The sequence below is a fragment of the Phallusia mammillata genome, chromosome 7 (assembly GCF_965637545.1).
Source record: "Phallusia mammillata chromosome 7, kaPhaMamm4.hap1.1, whole genome shotgun sequence".
Lineage (NCBI taxonomy): Eukaryota > Metazoa > Chordata > Ascidiacea > Phlebobranchia > Ascidiidae > Phallusia > Phallusia mammillata.
In genome coordinates, this window is record NC_137258.1 from 10,855,637 (window position 1) to 10,877,704 (window position 22,068).

Genomic DNA, 22,068 nt, shown 5'->3' on the forward strand with positions numbered 1-22,068 from the left:
TTTGGAACTTTACTTAATGTATCTTTTCTAAAAACATTTTTTTGTGTGAACAACACTTCATTATTTCTAAACTATTTGTAATTTTGTTTTGTAGAAATTTTTGCCATGGACATGGCATTTACAAATATTTTGTAGTGCTAATTTTTATACAATGGAAAAATGGTTGTCCATCAGCCAGAAATACAAAATCTCTCCAAGGAGATGAATCGTTTCATAGATTATTTTTTCACATGTGGTCTCTCTGAAGATGAGAAACCAACATTATACAGGCACTTTGAAGACCCTGTATCTCCAGGTACGGTAACCTATTTCTAAGAGTTAAAATAAATACAAACATCAATTTCTATTAATCAATCAAATAATTAATGTATAAAAATAAAATAAATGGAACCAATGTAGCAATTGTTTAACCATTTTTATGTATTTATTAAATTGAATGTTTAAAATATTTTATATATATATATATATAATAAACAAAAAATATTTTTCACAGTGGTAAATTAAAGTAGTTTTCTAAATCTTTCTATCATGGATTAAAATTCCAGACATCATTAACTTTTATCTGAATTTAGAAACTCACAGAGAAAAACGTTTAAACTCATCAGTCCTTACTCATTTTCCTACAAATTTGCCTGACAACCCTTGGAACTCAGCAGAGGTATGTATGCTGTATTAGTTATTGATCCAAGCAGAATATGAGACAAATTTAATCTTGGTTTGTAATTTTTTCCACAGCTTTGGAAACTCTGCACACCAGGAGGTTTAACTATTGAAATTGGGGATTTACCTCCACGGGGCCCTCATTTTCATTCTTTTATTATCACAAGAGAAGATGCCACTCGAAGCTATGGACATGCTCTTACGTTCTTCGAGCCATGTGTTAATCCTACTCTGGAAAAGGAAATAACTGGTATGTTGAATTTGTAATTTTAAAGGATCAAAATTTTCTCAAAATTCTCTATCAACCAAGGTCACTTAATGGATGGTATGATTTTGGCAAGTTCTATTTCATTGTCAGCTTTTTGAAAAAAGCTCAAATAGGACAGTTTGTCTTGCAAACAGGACTTAAAGTCATATTAATACATCAACATAAAAACTAGGTCTATTAGCACTTTTAATCAGCTCTAATTTTGCTGTTGCAATTTCGTGGTTTAGTGATGGGCATAAGTTACCACAACAACAGAATTATTTTATGGTGCATGGTCAGCATGTAACCATTTCCACTAATCCCTATGCATTGTTTACTTGACCCATTTGCCTTTTTATGATCATTGAACACAAGGCTGCAGTAGGGGTAAAGGGATGCATTTCAAAAGTTTATGATCACAGATTTGATGTTTCTGGAGAAGCCGGAGGGAAAGAAAATTTTTGTAGAGAAATGCATTGGGCTTATTACACAGCTTGGCTGGGTCCGCACATGTGAAAAAGTGCTAACAACCTTATACAGGATGTTTGTAAGTGAAGCTGCACTTCCTTCAACCAGCGGCACAACTCTTCCCATGGAAAGCTATATATACAACCTACTGTATGAGGTAATTCAAAGTTGATGTGTTACCAACCAATATAGGTATTTACATTTAGTATTCTATAAAAAAGAGCAAAACTACAAACAATACATAAAAAAATATAAAATGTGAATCCAAATCGGACAGACTTAGCAGTTAAATTTGAAATAAATCTTCTTTCAAACCTTAATATTTATTTCTCTATTAGTAATGTGTACTTTTTAAATAAAGTTATAACATATAAATATCAATCTTGGACTAGCAAATAAATGTTTAAAATGGGCAATCATATTTGTACAACTATGTATGTGGTTCATGTTAACTAGCATAAAAAATCGGTACATTTTCTGTTTGCCACTGTGATTAATTAAGATTTTGAAAGTTCTAAATTGGTAGAGCACCATAAATACCCCACATGCCAAATTTATTTATTTACTACCCTATTGCTATAAATTCAACATAGTCATCTCATGTTTGCAAGCCCAGTAATTAAATTAGTGACATGCATAACATGTCTAAAGATTTTAAAATGACAAATCCTTCTTTTAAACTTAATTTTACATTACATGTTTTCAACATTACACATACCTAACTCCCATTTCACCATTTAAAAAAAAAATTCATGTAGGTTCCTTTGCTAACTCCTGGCTGTAGCTTAAAAATTGCTTGTTTTGGCCATGATGACCCACTCATTGTGCAACAACCCGACTCTTCAGAGTTGCCATTACTTGACATCAATTTAACAGAGGTTGTGCATTTGGTTGGCGGAGCAAAAAACCTGATGACCCTTGTTACCTCTGTGTTGTTGGAACATCAGATCTTACTTGTTTCGAAAGGTAGAATTACAATCTTTGTTCTTTTTGTTCTGTGAAGTATGTTTTTAGACATATATCCTGTTTTGTGTTGATTTGTGGCTGACTTGCGATACACAGTATGCTACAACATGACAAACTTTAATATACTATTGCTTCTGCTCTGTTTTATGAAATTAGTAATATAGTTTTTTTATATCATTTTTTTCTCTAAAAAATAGACAGTCAAAGAATGATGACTGTTGCTGAAGGAATAACTTCACTTCTCTTTCCATTTCAATGGCAGCATACCAATGTGACAGTTTTACCATATGAGCTTGCTACACATTTCTTTGATGCCCCAGTCCCTTACATTATTGGAGTTTTGATTAAGGGCAATGAGAAAAAACTAATTCGTCAAGCGATTGAGGTTAGTGTCCACTGAAATCAACAAAAGTTTAGGCATCATTGTGTATGTAGGTTTAGTATTGTGTAAATTTTGTGAATGGTGTCACATGTTTTGTTCCAGCCACTTGTTTTAGTGTGAGTATTTTTACAGTCGGGTGTAATGGTGGCCCACTACAATAATCATTTTCTTGTTTTATTACATTGTTAGTTTTTCAGTAATATAAATATTTGTATTCAAAGACAATTGTGGTGAAATTAAATATACAAACCATTATAAAGGTGCTCTTATGGCTCACAATAAAATCAGAATCCAAAATGTACCTTTTCCCATTGTACATGTTCAACTTTACAACAATATTTTTGTTTAAAGGTAAATCAGTGCTATGTAGACTTGGATAAGTTCATAGTGGAATCTCCAGAAGAACAACCAACATTTCCAAACCAGCCAGAAATTGTTTGCAAGATCAAGCATTTTCTTGAGGAGTACCAGGAATGGGTAAAACACCCTTTTAATATCATAAAAAGCATGTTGTAAACCTAAAGACTCGTGCCCTTGTTTTAGTGATCTGATTTTTTAAGTGTATGGAATTTATTACTAAAGTTTTAGGCTTAGCTGGAAACTAAAATCTTAAACAGATTGTTAACTTTCGTGTTCCTATGCCATAAAAATTTTGCAGCAATCTGATTCCCAGTACTGTATTTTAATCTTCTAAAATATTACATACTTTTTGTAGCATGAAACAACTAATGAAGCGAATGAAGGTTTATCCAACAAAGCAAATTCACCAACATTAGACAATAACAACTCCCCCACAGGTTTGTTGCACAATTGACTTTTATCTGCCAAACAAACAGGGAACATTTACCATTATAACTTCTTTTTACAGCAGCAGATCAAATGGAAACCTCAAATTTGAAGGCAAATGAAACTCTGTCTCGGGTTGCAAACATTGCACAGAAAGCGGGTGTGATTGACTGTGTGGATGACTTGGATAGTTTACACGCAAATGTTGGTGGTTCTGTGTCCAGGGCATCAACAGTCCACAAGGTATATACTGTTGTAATTACAATCTACCTAATACTTTGCTTGTACCAGTTTTATGGTACAAGGGTGTCAACAGAAGGGTTGCATCAATGACTGACCATGCATCTATCAGTTGAATGAATTATAGCACATGGTTGCTAAAATAAACAGTTATTGCCCTGGTTTGAGCCTTTTAATTGTAACATTCCCTGAATTAATATATAAAATAAATGGTCTGTTTTTGTTATTCGTTGATTTTTACACCTTTGTGCCAAACTAATGTAAAAAAACAAACAAACTAATTTTGTCTATTTTTAATAATCTTGTTTTGTTGCTGCAAACACATTGCTGTTGGTAAAATGGAAATATATTTTTTGCACTGCTCTGGGTATTTTTGGACAGTTTTCGTAGCATTTACTTCAGCAATTTGCAAGCTCCAGAGTGGTTTTCAATTTTAAGGTTCAAGACGGTGTTTTGAGGGAACAATATTTCAACATCAAAGTTCGTGAGACTGTTGCAGCCTCATTTCTCTCGGTGTTTGCACAATATGATAAGTTTATCATTCAACCAACTCAAGATGAAAACGGGACATGGAACTTTTCTGTCGACACCCAAGACAACTTTGATAAGGTTGGGCCACCTTCAATTCATATAACTTATGTGTAAATCTGATACATTTAGAATTTCCTTTTATTGTATTGTCAACTTTAGTTCACATTAAGATGTGACAATATTGTTACCACTTTTTAAGTTACTGACTTACTTTTCTTGTCAACCATGTTTTCTTTAAAAAAAAAAGATTTTGTCAATATTTTTTGACCATTATTGTGGGGTTTATGCTTAAGCCCTTTTTTGTTGTTTTGAATCCTTACAAAGTTTTTAGAGTAGTTTAACTATTTTTCAGTTTTTGTTATCTGTCTTATTTTTGCAGACTTCGTTTCTCTCTGATCAACCAGAATCTAATCTTCGCTTTTTATGTTCATTTCTCGACACCCAAATGTTTGCCTCGCTCGTTGATAATGCCATTATTGCCCATCAAGCCCAGGGGAATGAGCAGGATGTTAAGGTTACATTTTTTATGATGCTAATGGATTTTTATTGCCCTTGGCACTTGTAATTAATAGTTATGGTATTATGTGTATCCAAATGTTTTAGTAACCTAATTTACATTCATTTGTTTTACTTCATTTAATTGGACAATCAGAAAATTTGCAGTGGTTTTTATTTTGAATTTTTAATATGCAGGATAACTTGTTGAGGTTATTTGATGACCGAATCGAGCAAGCTAAATTGCCACCAGATGTGAGAAGTCCAACATCAGCTGATCTGGCCACAGCTCCCACAAGAAGCTTTTCTGTTTCCTCTGCGTCATATTATGACTTCCATGATGTAAAACCTTTAATCAAAAAGTCACGTAAGTGCCTCATGGTGACATGATAAAAAGCTTCACAGAGCCTGAATTTAAAAAAAATGCTCTTTACAGAATCTGCTGTCAAAAAACGTCTAACTCACATTGAAATTGTTAGCGTACCTCCCCATATTGTTCATGGCCAAGTGTCATCAACAGACACAGGAATTAACATCATGAATATGCCTGGAACCCTACCGAGTTTACAGGTATACAACAATATCGAAACTGCAATTTCAATGACCATTAGAGCTTTGTCATTGTTTGTCTTACGTGTGTGTGGACATGGCATAAAATTTTGTTTATATTTTTACAGTCTAGCTTACTGGAATCTGAAGGAATTGGAACCAAGAAGAGACATTTGCGCCGCAGGGATGAATCACGAGTTGCTTTTAGACAACCTTCACAAAAATGGGTAAGGGTAAATGCAGCCTGTTAGTTGTGCTTTCAGATGTTAGAAAAATCTGACAAAATAAATTGCTTTTTGTTTTGTTCAGATTATCATAACAAAATATTTTCCTCAGGTATTACGGTATTAAATTTACAAAGCACAGAAAAGCATGTTGAATAAGCATCAACAGACCCAATTAACTAATTTAAAGCTTGTCCCATTACTGGTTGTTTACAGGTCATACAAGGCAACCAACAAGCTATCTGCACCTCTTACTCATTTAAGCGTCATCAGTAGAATGATTTGTACATTTCAAAATCTCACTAATGTTGTACCCTGTATTACAAAGTTCTATCACAGTGTACCACTTTACCTTGTGATGTAGTTTGGAAAGCTGCTACTCTGGTAGTAACTAGTTCATTTCCTGTTTTAGAGAAAAATACAGCAGGCAAGGTCAAAGCTTTTACGACAGCCCAGTATGTCAGAATATTCACCAGAGGTCATTGCCCAGACCAACTGGAAATTTGTGGAAAAGCTTTTAAAAGATGTCAAGCTAAAGGTATGGTGTTGTAATATTGCTGGAATTTGTTTTTGTGTGAGTATGTGCTGTTTTACTTTTCGAACATTTATCACTGTACGTAACTTTTGTGAAGTTTTGATCTTTAGATAAGTGTATGCATATTTGTAGTTCGTGTATCTGTTCATGTAATATCTATTTGTGTTCATTGTATGCAGATGTTAGTGTGACATGTTGATGAATCATGTATTGCATAAGTCAAATGTACATTTTGTCATTATGTCAACTCAATGTGTTGCTACAATCACTGAAAGAACTGTCACACTGTAAATATAAGTTAAACTGTAGACCAAAGAGGTGGTCACAAACTGTTAAACCTATTTCATTATTCCTATGTTTTATGTAACATTATAGCAAATACTAATCATTTTTTTATCAGACAAAAAAGATATTGGTTGGCAAAATGGGCCAGGAGGCGATTGAACTTGGTCATGGAGAGTTATGTTTATCGGACCTAGAGGAAAACACATGGATTGCCAGTTTATGTGACCTCCTGGAAAAAGTATGGAGCCACGGGTTGCTTACAAACCATAAAAAGGTATCATACTTAGTATATTTTTGGTAAAAAAGTAAAAGCATCATTAATTAACCGAAAATTTAAAAATAATTTTATTTGTGCTTAAAAGTACATTGCATGGTTATACTTTAATTATGATTATGAAACATAGCGTTGTAAAGCACAAACAAATCCAGTTTCATAATAAGCGTTTATTATACAACTGTATGGCAAATGTAACCACATTTAAATTTCACCATATTGAGTCCATGAAAAATTTCGCACAGGGTAAGTCAGCCTTATGGTCGCATCTTATTCAATACAACATGCAAGAAGAAGAAAAACACATCAAGAAGCATTCCCTTCAGCACCTGAGTGGGAGTTCACCTTCGCTTCTTAACGACGTAACGGACGAATCGAATTTCGATCGAAACTCATCTTATTATTCACTGCCGAGGTCTTTCCAACGAAAGCGGAACTCCGACGCTTCTCATAGACACCAAATACAGAGTAAGGGACTACATTGACGATTGTTTGTTTTGAGGGATTTTTTTAAAGGCCCAACCAGAATTGTGTAGGGAGTATTTCCTACGTGGAAAAAACGTCTGGCTTTTCCATTGCACGGAAATGGTGTAACTTCTCTTAAGTAAAGTTGTATTGCTAGTAACATTAATAATTTTAAGTTCAATATATTGATTATGTATGTGTCAAAAATCTTCAAATTCGGTGACATATTAGTGTATATTACGGGTTTAAGTGGTCTGCACATACGAATACAGAGCTATGTAGTCTCTGTCATTTTTGAAAAAAGAGATTAATGTATTTTTTGAATTTTTAAAGTTGAAAATTTCTGTGTTTGATTTGTAGCTTCTCGACGTGCAAGTGAACTATCCTTGATTACAAGCAGTCAAAGCATTCCACCACCAAATTACGACCTACTAACATCAATCAGGTACAAATCCTGCATATCACATACGACTTAGCTTCGAGAATATTACTATAGGCATTATACTGCCATTACCAAGGCTTTGTTATGTTTTTGGTACTCTGCGTGTTGTTTGTCACTTTTGATGCGTTGATAAAATCACGCCTAGCTTTGTTTGCCTCATGTCGTCATCGATCAAAAGGTTAATGATGAAACGACGCTGCTTGTGTGAATGCTTGCCAAGCTGCTTCCGTAAATACGCTTGTCACGTGCATAGCACCTTTGTTGTTTACCTCCGATCACATGTCTGCACACCTATTAATTTTGGTGCAACGAGACTTTGAAATATTTGTGACAAAGTCTCATCTCGTTTAAGTTGTTAACAATGATATTGCGTTTTTGAATTTGCTTCGTATATTCTACCGATAACAAATATCTTAAACCAGTGCTATTCAACCTTTTCCTGTTATACACCATTCATGCCGTTGGTGGGATCTTATGCACTCTTATGATTGAGTTAACAATTGAGGGTTTTCTGTTGGTTCGCAGACATAAAACAAACATTTTAAGCTTTAAAAACGCAAATGTAAACTGATATTTTTAAAGTAAACGAAGCCATTGTAAAGTGGTATGTTACTTTGCTCTTATTTGGGCATTATTTTGTAAACCCCTTGAAAATCAACTGCGTGAAACCTAAGAGTTTCATTGAAGCCTTGTTTACAAGATAACAAACTAAAAGTGACTTCTTTTCGACAGTTTCATTTCCAATTATTTATTTGTTTTGTTATGCCAATGTTATGGTGATTTTGTAGGTGTATCTGCAGCATGCGTGACGTACAAACCGAAGTTGGACGAAGCAGAGCTTGGATTCGTCTTGCTTTGGAACAGAAGCAATTAAATTGTTATCTGCGACAGTTGCTAAACGACAGAAAACTCCTCAAGTATGTCATCGGTCATCTCACATAAAAACAGTAGCAATACGAGTCGCAAGTTACTGTTCTTAAATATACGTTTCTAATTTTTCTTGTCTAGACTATCTTTTTAGCCGTAAAATACCGTAATGTTCTCACGATCACAAACACAAGGGTTTCGTTTGGAGTTTAGACTTTAGCATGTAAAAATCCGCACTTAATATGTTAATAATTCCAATTGTGGAAATATTCGAAATTTTTTTGTTATTTCTTGCGGCAACGGTGCGTGCTAGAAGAACAACTGAAAGAAACCTATAATATATCTTTAAACCTAAGATTGCAATATTCAGTAAAAAGAATTTCAAGCCCACTTTTTTTGAGTACTATCGTCACATATCGTGTATGGTTTGCTGGTTCATTGTGTACAAAAATGGAGTTTTTTTTCTGTTGTCTGAACTATTCTTTCCTCTTCCAGTGTTATGTATAAGCGTTATTCCTTACTTCAATGTGACGACCAATGTGAGCAGTTTCTAATCCATTTGCTGTCTCTCAACGCTGCCGACTTTACCTGCTTTACAAATTCATTCCCCAAAACTGGTAAGGGCAAGGAAAATTGAAATAGAATCTTCCCAACCGAAATAGTGACGTTTAGTGTTTTTTTACAGGATCTATACCGCGTAATAGTAGGCATCGGCATCCTATGTCGACGATCACTGATTATATGTGTAATTCTATGTAATTTAAAATGCATTTTGAATAAAAGCGATGACCACAAGGATGAAATATATTTCGTTTCAAGACTATTTGTTGACTGATTCTTATTCAGAAGCGTTGTTGCTTTGTCAATTATTCCATTCGAAATAGAGTGTTTATTAGGCGCTGGAGTCTTTTAGGTATATAACTTACTAGTGCTTATTCAAAAACCGTTTCTCTCCTATTTAGCGTTTCGGAAACATTATAATTTTAAGTATTTGCTTTGTTTGCAGTGATCGAGTATCAAGTGTGGATTATGCCCGGCCGGCAACTTTCAGGGCCTTCACAGACCACCGCTAATATCTACATGAAGATAGGCGGGGAACAGTGCAATACTGAACTGATAGCTGTGCCAAAAAACTGCCTCGAATTTACTTTTAAGGTAACATACAACGTGTAGTGAAGCGTAAAGCTCTCAGATTGCAAAGTAGTCAAGATTTAAAAAAATATTCCTTGGGGCAACCACGGCAAAGTGTGATTTCCTTTAACAAGGTAGTTTAACATTTTTTTTGCATTTCAGCATCAAAACTTAGGAGTGATGACTACATTACTGGTTGGTCACGACAACTCAGGAATGTTTCCAAAGTGGCTTCTAGATTCTGTTGTCGCCAGAAACTTATTTACCGGACAGGTTGGTATTAAAACGCGTCGTATGCGCGCCACAAAAACAATGTAAAATTGTAAATCTAAAAGAGATATTTTCTGTTTTTTATTTTTGGAAAATACATACAATAATGCAAGAAACTTCACATTAACAAAAATTATTACCTTTTCTTTTCTGTGCGCCTTTATCTGAAATATTTTTATTAGTTCTATTTTTAGTTTTGTTTTTTCTTGTCGCAGACATATGTGCTTCCATGTTTTCGTTGGCTGGGAAGGAACGTTGATGACAACAGCATAGAGCGCCTCCTACTGGCCGAAATTGTTCCACACGGCGAAAATGTGACAAATTCTATTTCTCGAATGGCGGCAAAAAGGTCCGTACTGTATTAATTTTCAGCAAGTGCTTATATAAGTCTCGTCTAGCAGTAAAATTGATCAAATTTTTTAACGGTCACAGTAGGAATCTAAAGTAAAAATTTTACCACCTGACTTTTTTAGTTTCTAAATTTTAATTTCAAACGAAACATGATACATCTGCTCTGTAGTTTATGTTGTAAAGTGAATGAAATGTCAAGCGAGTATAGTAAGCCCTATTTAGGACAGTGCAAGCCACTGTTATAGTTGGTGTCATAACTCTGTGCTTATTTATTTGCATTCAACTAAAGCATGGTAGTGCTTCATTTTTGTAATAAAATTCATAATTAACCGTAGTTTGTGTAAGCGCTTGTTTTCTATTTCAGATCATTTTCCACCGCAACTGTACCGGAACTGCAGGAGAGAGTCGGACAAGCTGTCAACGACATTTACAAATATTTTCATCACCCCTCGCGTGAACTCAGTCAGACAAAACTTGCCGGACCACCAGCGATGTACACCAAGCTATTGTACACCCTCGTGATGGCGCTGGAGGGAGTTTTTACGCACGGCATGAAAAGCTCGACGCGACTGTTCAGGTGGAGTTTAGCTTTGTTAAATGTATTCAAAGTAAACTTATTAATGAAATATCCTTGCAAGCAAAGGCAAAGGACTGCGACGATTCAGGATCATTAATTCATGATTGCAGGAAATTTTAAAGTGAAAACAGTAAATCAGTCGCTTTATTTTATTATTTTTATCTTGCTTATAAAAGCGAAATGCTTTTGTTTGTAAAACAATAACTGTATTCAAATTTATATTTTGTGGGAAAGTTGGTCCCCCATTTTGAGCAAGCTTTTTAGTCCATTAAACCAGGTCATACAATTTTTTGTTACTGTTGGACACTTCATTAACTTAGACGTAAATTAAAGTGTCCGTCGCCCGATTAAATTTTTTTTAATGTAAAATGATTTCGAGCCATGCACAAGCATAAGTAATCTATTTTTATAATGCGTAATCTAGGGAATAGTCTGTATTTAAAAACCAACTAGGATAGCACCTAAAGATAACATAAGATTAATTTTGTTTTCAGCCGGCGCCGCTTCTTTGCCTGGGACGTTGTTATGGAAACCGTTCTCTCGCTTCAAGGTAACGGCAACGGCGAAGTCACCGAAACGACAGACAATAAACTCTCTGCTACATTGCCGCCTAGCGGAAGCACTGTTGCAGCGGGTGGCGATTGGTTTTTAGGTAAGCAACGCAAACGCCCAATTCGGACAAAACTCGGGGTACAAATAAATTGTAATGTGGTAAGGTCTTGAACTAATCGACATCGCTTTATCCGGATCTTCGCCTTATCCGGACAAATTTGTTGGTCCAAACGGGTCCGGATCAACCGAGGTTTACTGCGATATATTACTTAATCATTTGTGGCTTTTTCTGTGCCATTATAGTTATTATGTTTATGGGACCTTTATTGCTCTCAGTTGATGCTGCACAGTAATGATGTTTTTAGTCAGCAGCAAGTTTTGCAGCTTTGCTGTTGGGGTAAAAACCCCAGAGATGTTGTGGCCTGATTACACATTGTGTGACGTTTGTCTGACGTCTGTAAGGGTTGCAGCGGCGTCAGACGCGCTACCATGTACAAAACATCTTGAATAGCCCACAGCTGAATAAGTCGTGATGATTTCGTCTAATGGTAATCGACTAAAAAAGTGATATTTTTCGACTTGCTTTGTGTTAAATAATGCACCTGAAATAATGAACTAAAGTCGGCAACATTGTGTTTTTGGCAAATAGAAACCCTGTACGAATTTTGAAATGAAAAACTTTTATCATGTCCATTAACCTACGGCAGGGCGCCTTTCAAAACCCAAAGTAACGCATACATGCAGTTTTAAAGTTCCCCACTTCGATTATGATCGAGACTATGTTGGATATTGGCTATATACTTTAGCAGCTAACTTAAGTAACGGTAAAGATAGAACACTTCTGATAACCCTTAAATACGATGCAGCTAAATTTAGCACACCTTGACAGAATACCTCGCATTTCAAAGGTTTTTGAACAATCCTTGCTTTAAAAACGCGATTTTTTTCCTTTTGCTCGTGTGACCCCCAGTCTAACCGCAGCCAACCCTAAATCTGCTGCCGAGTAATGTTATCCTCTGGGTAAATAAAAGTGTGTCGTGCACGATTGAAACTATGCTAGCCACATTCACCGCAAGCCACAAATATGCCAACACAAAAAGCTGCCGTCAACAAAGGCTTTAGGAGCTGTGATTTTTTGTCCGCGTTTTTAACCGATATTTTGGGTGTTGAAAGAGTGACTGGACTTGAAATTTACTTTGCTGACTAAGCTGGCAGTTTACTAAGCCCCTGAAACCTCGGTCAAGATAGTTGAAAGTTTAAAAGCTCTCGTATTGAGCTTGGTGTTGAAAAATAATACTAACTTTCTAGGAAAAATTAAGGCCTTTTAATATTTTTGCTATAGTTATTAACTATTCGATATACCCTTGTAACTATTTATAGTAATACCCTTGTAACTATTCGATAGCAAAAATTCTTACTGTGTCAAACTTTTACTGCCGATGTCATTTCTGTAACTATTAGGTTTTCTTCTAAACATTACATTTTAAACCAGGCAACCGCGACCCACCTTCAAAACCCACATCTCAAAGAAAATCTCGGAAATCTTCCCAACGCGATAGCAGGAGGGACCGTGATGACGCTATCGTGAGCCAGTCAAGGTGTGTAATTGTGATGTCATATAGTATTACACCACGTTTTATGCTTAACTTGTTTCAATCGAAGCGATCAAATCAAATCCCTGGCTCCTTTTGAAAGGACAGAGTTACTTCTTTTTAAACATACAAATATATTTTTTAGGAGAGAGAATATTTAGTCAGTCGATACACGAATTCGACTTTAATCGGACCATACTGGAATGCATATGTAAAATTATTATACCAAATTGTGGTCTTTGAGGACGAACCACGTTAACAAATACTACATTTTTATGGGTCCCATGAAGGGGACACAAGTTGTTTTTGTCCGTATTTTTTTTTGTCTAACGCTGATTTGTAATGCTCGTTTGGTCAAGAAAGAGTGCTTCAAATTTATTCAAATTTGGACACATGTTAGTTATTAATCTGAACTTGATCCTCCAGAAGTTTGACCCCGAATGGTCCAGCGGTTCACCCACAGGTGTCCGAAACATAAAATTTTTAAAGCTGGTTTGTAATGCTCGTTTGGCAAAGAAACAGTGCTTCAAATTTATTCAGATTTAAAAAGATGTTAGTTACTAATCCGGATTTGATCCTCCTAAAGTTGGGTTAATGCTTTCTGAAAAAAATTCCTTTGCAATCTAAAAACCACCGGAATATTTGTTTACCGTAAATGCGCACAAACGCGCGTGTGGGGACCCATTCGTTTATTCTTACAAAAACAATCATGTGTGTTGATCAAATAATGTGTATAGTAAATTGGTAAACAGGATATAATATATGTAATGGAAGTATATCAGAAATCCATTTTTCTAGTTTTTATTCTGTTTGTAGTAATTTAAGGTTAACCAATTAAAGGCCTGGCTCAGATTTTGAAACTAATTGTACATGGCATTGGTTTTACCCTAATTAATTGAATAAAAGCAAACCAGCTTACATTTCAGTTTTTGGCTGCTTTCTTTTGTTGCTGGAAACCATTACTTGTAACATTTCTCCGGATAACATGTCCTACATCGCTGCCAATGGTCTTTAAGCTTTTTTTACAAGGTTTGCGAAACTTGTTCAATGAATAATGCATCGTAAGTAGGATAAATTAACCGATTCAACCTAAAGATAATCCGATTCCCAGCACAAGCTTCAAGCTGATGCCGCGGGTAACGCAAGAAATTACATTGCCCTTTTGGGAAAAAATAGGTTATCCAAAATTACAGGAAATGGTAAAATAGAAGGGTAAAACACTTGTTTTTCCGGTAGATAAGAAGACCTAAAAACAAAGATGTGTACCTGTTGTATATTCGTGAACTAAGCATCGTATACATGCATAAAAGTGGAAAACTTGTATTGCTAATATGTTTACATTGAGTTGAACACTTGCAGTGACCCACTACTTTGTGCAATAAACTTATGTCGTATGGTCGACACTTAATTGTTGACATCCAAACAACATTAGACAGTTAGACTATTTCAATTTTGACCAAGGTCTATAGTACCATCTATGTTTGATGTAGTCCAATAATTTAAGGTCTTAATGTCAAACCTGGTACTAGAAACAAAAGTCGTCAATTTTGCGGCACCTACGCACAAAACGTCAAAACTCGAATGTAACCTAACGCGTAAATTGCCTTTGACCCACCCACTACAACACTGAAACTGGACGGAAAACATGTTTTTGCAGCTTGGAACGTGAAAGTGCCGCTCTATCTCGCATGTGTGACGTGGCAACTCGGATATCTGGTGGTGACGCTTCGGGTCAAACCCAACCCCAACAGCAACAGCAACGTCTCGGCAAGGACGATATGTTTTATTTGCTTATGCTGGTCGGAATCAAAGAGCAGAATTTGACACTGTGGCTGCGAAAAACATCAGAAGTAGCGAAGGTTTGTATTATTTTTTCGTACATTTTCTTTCTTTTTTTTTGCATGAAACTCTTTTACACAACACATAGCGCCTAAGCCGTAACGGAAGTGAACGCCAGTCATAAATTTGACTTATATGGTTGCGGCGGTTGTATTAGCGCAATTGCTGGGTAATATACTTACCACAAAAATTCAGACGTAGGTTTGACGCAAGAATCATAAAACAAATTTGCTTTCTCCAGCTCTCGGTTTTCGTCACAAAGTTACCTTTATAAGGGCCAGTATCAAAAACACTTCGTTTAAAAAAGTTTGTGCAGCAATTGATCTATTAATTGTTACGCCAAGTATGTGTCCTGTGATAATGTTCTGAAAGCTTTCGGTCAACCAATAATATGATGTTTGTTTGTACTTCGTTCATATTTCATATAATTGCTGACAGTTCTACAGGTTTGCCTTAGACTTGTTTTTAGCGGCACACTCAAAACGAATGCAAAATTAGTGGCACAAATTTTGTTATGCGAACGAATTTGAGATTTCGTTTTCGGACAATCGAAAGATGTTGAGAGGCGTAGTGACTGTGCGTAAATCGATCTGTAAGCCGCATTTTGTCGCGCGCAATTCCTGGAAAAGTGGTTTGCACGTCAATAGAAGGCGCCCAGACAACCATGTTTATAGACTTGTGGCTGAACTGTAGGAAGATGTCAGTTCTTACTATAATTAATCGCTAAAAAAAGCGAAATATACCAAATCCTGACATACTCGGTGTTATCAACATGTAATTTAAAATTCCCAACTTTATTGTTTTCTTATCAGCACTGCTTATGCTGTACTTTGAAAAGATTTAATTTGTTTTTGAATGATTTATCACTTGGAAAGTTTAACGTTTGTTGGCCTCATCAGGTCGAGTAAGCTACCGCGTATTATCTTAAACCGCTTCTATCCCCAGCGGCCATGAACAATACTCAAGTACGAATTGATTGCGCAAATTCAATTGTATTGATCCCCTTCTATAACCCGTATGTCATGAAAATCAATTTCAAATATGTTTTCTAACTCTGTCCGCAGACCGCGCTCGTAAACGATTTTCAATCAAACACTATTGGCATTTTGACCATTCCCTCAAAGTCTTGGAAATGTTTTCTTTCTGTGCGTCTAACGCGAACAAGTTCCAAGTACAAAACACTAATGTAGTGGCTTTGCGTCAGTCAAAGGCAAAACACTTCAGAAATTCTGTTTCAAAATTGTTTCCACCAAATCACCCTAGTTTATCTCATTCAACCCACTCAAGTTCCGCACAACACACGGCACCTAATCCGTAACGGAAGTAAGAACGCCGCCCTCTTGGCTTATGTGGTTGCGACGCTTGTTTATTTGCTCACTTGCGTATGCGTCTCACCAGTCACCAACCGACGCAACACAAAACATCTATTTTGTTCCTGGCATTTAGCGTTTCAGCATATTACTTCCTTCCCCCGTGCGTCCATTAGCGCAAACGTGCATAATTAAATACGAACCTATACTTTACTTTTTGGGACGTTCTCGTTTTCTCCTTTCGACAAATTTCGACGTTGTAAACTTCTTTTCCAAGGGTGAACGCTGTGTTTTTCTTAGGTTTTTTTTTACCTCGGTTTGCACAAAAGCGGTTTTTATTTTTTTAAATATTTTTGCTTGGAAGGGCATCTGGATAAATGCACGAATTTTATTTACGAACTTGCATTTTACTCAAATTCGGGTCATCGTACGAGTCGCATTTACTCCTATTAATTTTTGTCCGAAAAAAAATGGTTCTTCTCCTGGGCGTATTTTCGTTTTTGACCTTTTTATGTCGTCATGTTAAATGTCCAAGAAAATGAGAAGTGGTTTTGTTCTACATTCCAACCAATTATATATGCCATAAGCAAAATATTTTTATTTGTATTTGTAAATGCATGTTTGGGGCAAATTCTTTTCTTAAAAAATATCGCAGGTAATCCACATCTGACTCAGGTGATTTACAATTTACACTTTCAGATAAAATGTGATATAACTGTTACAGAACTCCAACCATTCAATATAAGGAATTAAGCATTGCATTTGCCTTTCTCTCAAAGTCAATTGTGAATCGCAGTTGACAAAAAAATCAATGCTTTGTGACAATTGCGAGCAACCACCTTTTTTCCGTCGTGTCAGTCACCAAAATCTCTTTACCTTTTGGGGATTTCAGCATGCGGGGATCAGTTAACCTGACAACTCATGGGTGGCCATAGGCAAACTGCGCCAAAAGATATTGTTGCGCCAATTATAAGCGACCCATGGTTGAAAACCCACGAAGGGTCACAGCCTTGTGCTTACAGAAGCGTTGCTTACTGGGTTGCCGTTTTTATTATGTCAATTCTCCCAACGCCCCTTTTGTTTCCGGTTGGTGTTAAGTAACGTCGCCTTGGCCTAAGTATTTTACAAGAATTGTTATTTTAATTGGATATAGCAGGTGGAAAATGATTTTTTGGTGTTGCTTTCCGGCGAATGCAAGCCTTCAAGCGAGGGAGTGTTTGTAAATATAGTGCAACAATGTCTTTTAAGATGAAACTTTCCCAACTATTATTCCAGTTTTTATTTTTGTATGTGTTAGATTTCTAAATGTATTCACCATAGGCCATTTTCAGGGTAACATTAACCATTTTTGACAATTTTAGGGTTGTCAGCATATATATGAAGACTCTGCGTTCCTCTGCGACACCTCGGCGGTGGCTTTCCTGTCCCAAGTTCTTGGAATGTTGTGGAAATTTGACACACCGCTCGATAAGCATCTGCTTCGTGGGTTTAATTTTGGACCTTGACAGTACGACTTGAGTAAGTTCTTAAACAAAAAGTGAGAATTGACTGAAAACATAAGGGTTTAATGCACAAAACGGGTTGATGTGTCGGTAAGTCTAAATGCATTTTTTTATTTATTTTTTATTGTAAGGTTGCGGGCGAACATGGTAAAGTGTAATTCACAGTAATCTTCATCGTCGTGGATTAATTCTAGACAGTTCGGTTGAATTATCTGTTAACACAAGCTGCGAGACAAAGAAACCTGAACCTCAGTTTGTTTTGTAAACTTTACGTCCCATCGCCGTAATCCACAAAACTTGTTGACGATTTTGAGCATGTCGATGGAAAGAAATGAATTTGTAACTTCACCAATCGTCGACTTCCTCTACACATAAACAACTCAATGGAGTAAACGCTCTCTCGTAAACAAGTTGTAACACCTGGCTCTAGTATTGTCCTTGAGGCTTTATGCAAATGAATTCAAAGTAAAGGATTTAAGAACTCGTCTAAAAATGATTTTTGGATTTTTTAACAGATACAAATACGTTTTATTAGACTTAATATTTACCTCTTTCTCCTTTGTTAATTCGTGGACGTTTGGACAAGAACAAAAAAATATTTTTTTTGACGAAAATTCGTTTGGTTAAAGCCAATTCGCCATGCATTTAGTAAATTTTGTATCAATAGGCAGTTCTAGCAGTGATCAGCAAAAAGTCAAAACAGTCTGAAACAACAGACTCGACATTGCGGAGACAAGCTAATGCGCACGTCATGTAAAACGAGCATGCAGTTAAAATGCATTTGCCATCCTTCCATCTATACTTGTCCCCCAACCGCAACGAGCCACATTTCGCATTTGAAACGTCCCAATTTCTGCACGAGCAAAATCAACGGCACCCGCAAGCCACTAACTGCTTCGTCTGAGCCACGTTCCATCACTCATACCTTCGTTAAGTGCTGTCACTTACCGACCTAATATGATTACAGATTTCAGCACTCAAAGTACGCTGTTTTTTCTGTTTCAGGCTTCTATATTTGACACGCACACACTTTTCTTTCATTGTCAAGTTTCCACCGATGACGTAACCATTCCATGGTCATGTGACACGTCACGCATCGTGTATTTCCTCAGTTTACGCCACGGAGATTGCAGAGCCAATATTTCAGGTTTTGTAACAAGCAATTCCCATGTGTTTGCATTTAGATTTACACCATACATAAGTCAAGTTGATTTTACGTTTATGTTTAAAATTTCCAATTATGACCGAATATTAATCAAGCTTACATGTTGCCCACGCATGCCAGTCTGGCGTCCAATTCTAAAACTGTGACGTCAAACTACGGTCGACTGTGCGATATTTTGTGTTTATCAGTATTATGTTATGTGTGTTTCCATTATTTTCACATGTTTTCAGTGTTTGCGATATGCTTGTTTCGTGCCTATTTTTAGTTTCAGAAACCTATTACTGTTGGTAGAGGCGGTCTAATATTTCGCTGAAAGCAATATTTGGCCCCACGAAAATGTTTTTTTTGTTTAATTCCTACAAAACAAGACAAAAATAAAAACCGCAAAAAAATCTCAAAACAAAAATAGTGTGAGACATTTTCAAGCCAGGACAACATTTCAAAACCCTGCCGTACATGTATATTATGGATGGCTTTAAACAATTATGTGCTAAAGTATCGACAAAGCGGCGGTTAAATGGCATGGCTTACGAAAACTTTAGTCTTCTTTCAGGCCACTGGAACGCACCCTAAACACTGCATGGTAATTCGGTCCAGGCGCCGTGAGTCTGCGCCTTAATAACAGCGATTGTCCTTGTGACTCACACCCAATTTACGGCATTATTCTAAGGCTCTAGTCGTTTTGTAATAAGCCTACTGCATAATCCTCAATGTTGTACTCTGTAATTTTTGTACCAATATGAGACCAGAAAGTATTGCAAATGCATTTTATTTCAATTCTCCTTCCATAACTTTGAGAACGTTTGACAAGGACATCCGCAATAATGCTTTTTGTTGAAACATCTTCATGCATTGTCCATCTAAAAATGTCGTGCTGGGGGCATATTATTGATTTATCTTTTCTCTTTACCAAACAACTAAAGTACCAATATTAAATACAAAAGGTAAAAAAGTATTTGTCCCTGTTTTAAATCTAAATATCATCCAAGACTGCGATTTTCAATACATTTTCAATCTCCAACCACCCAAGTAGGACAACCGTCCATTGTTAACTTCGATCGTATTATTTCTATTGATCACAGACTCGAACTGGAAAATGCAAATTTTAACAAATGTCTGCAAACGAAGGCTTGTTTTACGAGATCTTTCCGGTTTAATTCAATTTTTAAAACGAGTTACCTCCACAAAGCTTGCTTGCTGCCTACATTCCATAAAAAGGTGTTTTCCCTACCTAAATCTATGATGTTTTAATCCCAAATTTTCTGTAACTGCACTAAATCTTTATAGCAACTCAATAGCTCTGGCGTTACATGAATAATTTACGATACGTGGCTTTATTCTGTCGGGGCACAGTTATTTCATGTCAACGAATTTTGTTATTTCATGTCAACGAAGTTAAACTGCCGTTTTTTTGTTGCACAGCAAATCGCATTTTTTCTACTGTGTGGTCAAACGCTTCACGTTAGCTCCTTGTTTAACAAACCTACAACACTTAGGTCCATATTTAAGCATATTGACCCAGTTTTCGATATTAAACAATGTGTGATTGAATGAAGCATACATATTTCAAGCCATGTGTGTCAGTACTACTAACGTTCTTTACTTTTTTTCACATGTTGAATTCGTACTTTGTGTTCTTTTTTTATTTTCATGCATCGTGTGCCGTTAAATTCAAAATGAAACTGTTATTCTGTGCAAATTGAAAACAAGTCTGTTCAATGAGTACGTGCATCCATAGAAGTATTTGTCAGTTTGGGGGATAATTCCTTGTTATTGTTTTCGAGATACGACCATTGCGTGCTAAAATACGTCACATGATTGATCTGTGGCTCTTTTGGAGATTTTCTATTAACTTGACTCGACCATGGCCCAAGTCGCCACTCGACTATACTTAACGTATAGACTGAAAACTCGAGCCTAAGTTTATCATGACATGCTTTTTATATATAAGTTGTACTACTCCTAGGAAATAGTGTAACTCATGCCGACGGGTGTTATTGTACCGGGTAATACAATTAACAGTTCTTGCTTCTTTACTGCGGGTAAGGATTCTTGTTTACGCTGCAATGTCAGTTGTGGTTGTTGTAATGTGTAACTAAATTGTAATCACGTTGATACATACGAAGTGTAGAGAGATATTGGTTTCTTGACTTCATGTTAAGTGGCCAACAACACAACTTATTCAAAACCGCAATTTTAAACCTCGCGTCAATCGAAGCCCTTTTGAGAGTCTGACTGGACGGTAATTCCCTGTTAAAATGTAGCAATAACTTAATTACCATAATACGATGATCTCAACACAGCTATATATTTTCAAAAAATGACGTTTTTATTGTTGCATTTCCTATGGTTGCCAAGGCGCTTGCAATTTTCCTTGATTGTCGACCGATGTGACCACACCCTGGAACAAAGTGGATTGCGAACAAGCCCTAAATGCAAAGTACAATCCTCAGGGATTTTTCTCAGGTAGTCTTTCCTTAGCACAAAATAATTGGATTTGAATCCTGCAACTACATTTCTGCAACCAATTAATTGCACTCTGGGACAGCTGAAAAGTTAGCTAAGGCTCGATCGATGTTTGCGTGCACAGAAATAAGAAAGCGGTTCTTTGGCACGTTCGTGTGGGAAACCATTGTTTGAAGCTGACAATTAAAGTGGTGTGCAGGTTACGATATGATTGAAACGCTGAGCACGTACTGTTTGTGCCATTCTGTGTCGCATAAAAAACAAATTACTGCGATTGGAATGATTCATGTGCATAAAAAACAAAGGACTTGAGTTTTAAGCGACGTAAACAGTAATATACCTTTTCTCAAGAGGACATTGGCACATAATTGAGAAAACTTTTACACGCACAAATTGTACAAAAACCTTTGTGTTTGTGACTTTCCGTAAATAAGTTTATCCCTTCAATACTTCCATACGAAGGTATTACAGGAAAAACTTTTTTGTTTCCTGCATTTATGCGTTACCTGTGTTGTGTACCTACAGTTTCCCTAAATATTGTCTACCCTTTTTGCTTTGTCTAACAGACACTAAGGAACTATATCGAGAGAAAATACTATACCACAGATATTTTCTCTTTTACAACGCATTGATTAACGCCCTTTTGTCTGCACAAAATGTACTAGGTTACACAGGAGAAGGAAAATTCATCAGTTGCACACCTGTCCTTCCACGACCTAATGTTGGGTTAACCACGAAGGCGCTTTCCCTGGTGTCTCATTTATAGTTGCCTCAGCGTATTATCAAACTCATATTGCAGGTTATCAAGAAGGAAGTTGGTCAGATCAGACCTAAGCCGTCCCCACTGGAATTCCACAAGCACAACAGTCGTCTTGCCGTGTTGATAAAATAATCACG

At 36.3% G+C, this 22,068-nt stretch overlaps 1 protein-coding gene across 2 annotated transcripts; it reads left to right on the top strand.

Moving 5' to 3' along the window:
- Positions 1-98: 98 nt before the first annotated feature.
- On the top strand, positions 99-20,428 carry LOC145237890 (DENN domain-containing protein 5B-like). Of its 2 annotated transcripts, none has more exons than XM_080100880.1 (29): positions 99-295; positions 573-658; positions 736-910; positions 1,330-1,532; positions 2,134-2,341; positions 2,539-2,726; positions 3,075-3,200; positions 3,439-3,520; positions 3,592-3,752; positions 4,188-4,358; positions 4,660-4,794; positions 4,974-5,142; positions 5,212-5,345; positions 5,453-5,551; positions 5,961-6,086; positions 6,484-6,642; positions 6,888-7,110; positions 7,468-7,552; positions 8,338-8,466; positions 8,912-9,033; positions 9,423-9,571; positions 9,710-9,820; positions 10,033-10,166; positions 10,533-10,745; positions 11,240-11,397; positions 12,790-12,895; positions 14,547-14,748; positions 17,400-17,556; positions 18,546-20,428. In XM_080100880.1, the coding sequence occupies exons 1-28, from the start codon at positions 160-162 to the stop codon at positions 17,541-17,543; spliced, it is 4,134 nt and encodes a 1,377-aa protein (XP_079957006.1). In that variant the 5' UTR covers positions 99-159; the 3' UTR covers positions 17,544-17,556; positions 18,546-20,428. The 2 variants fall into 2 exon arrangements, with proteins under 2 accessions (XP_079957006.1, XP_079957007.1); XM_080100881.1 differs by having other exon boundaries at positions 3,595-3,752.
- Positions 20,429-22,068: the final 1,640 nt, after the last annotated feature.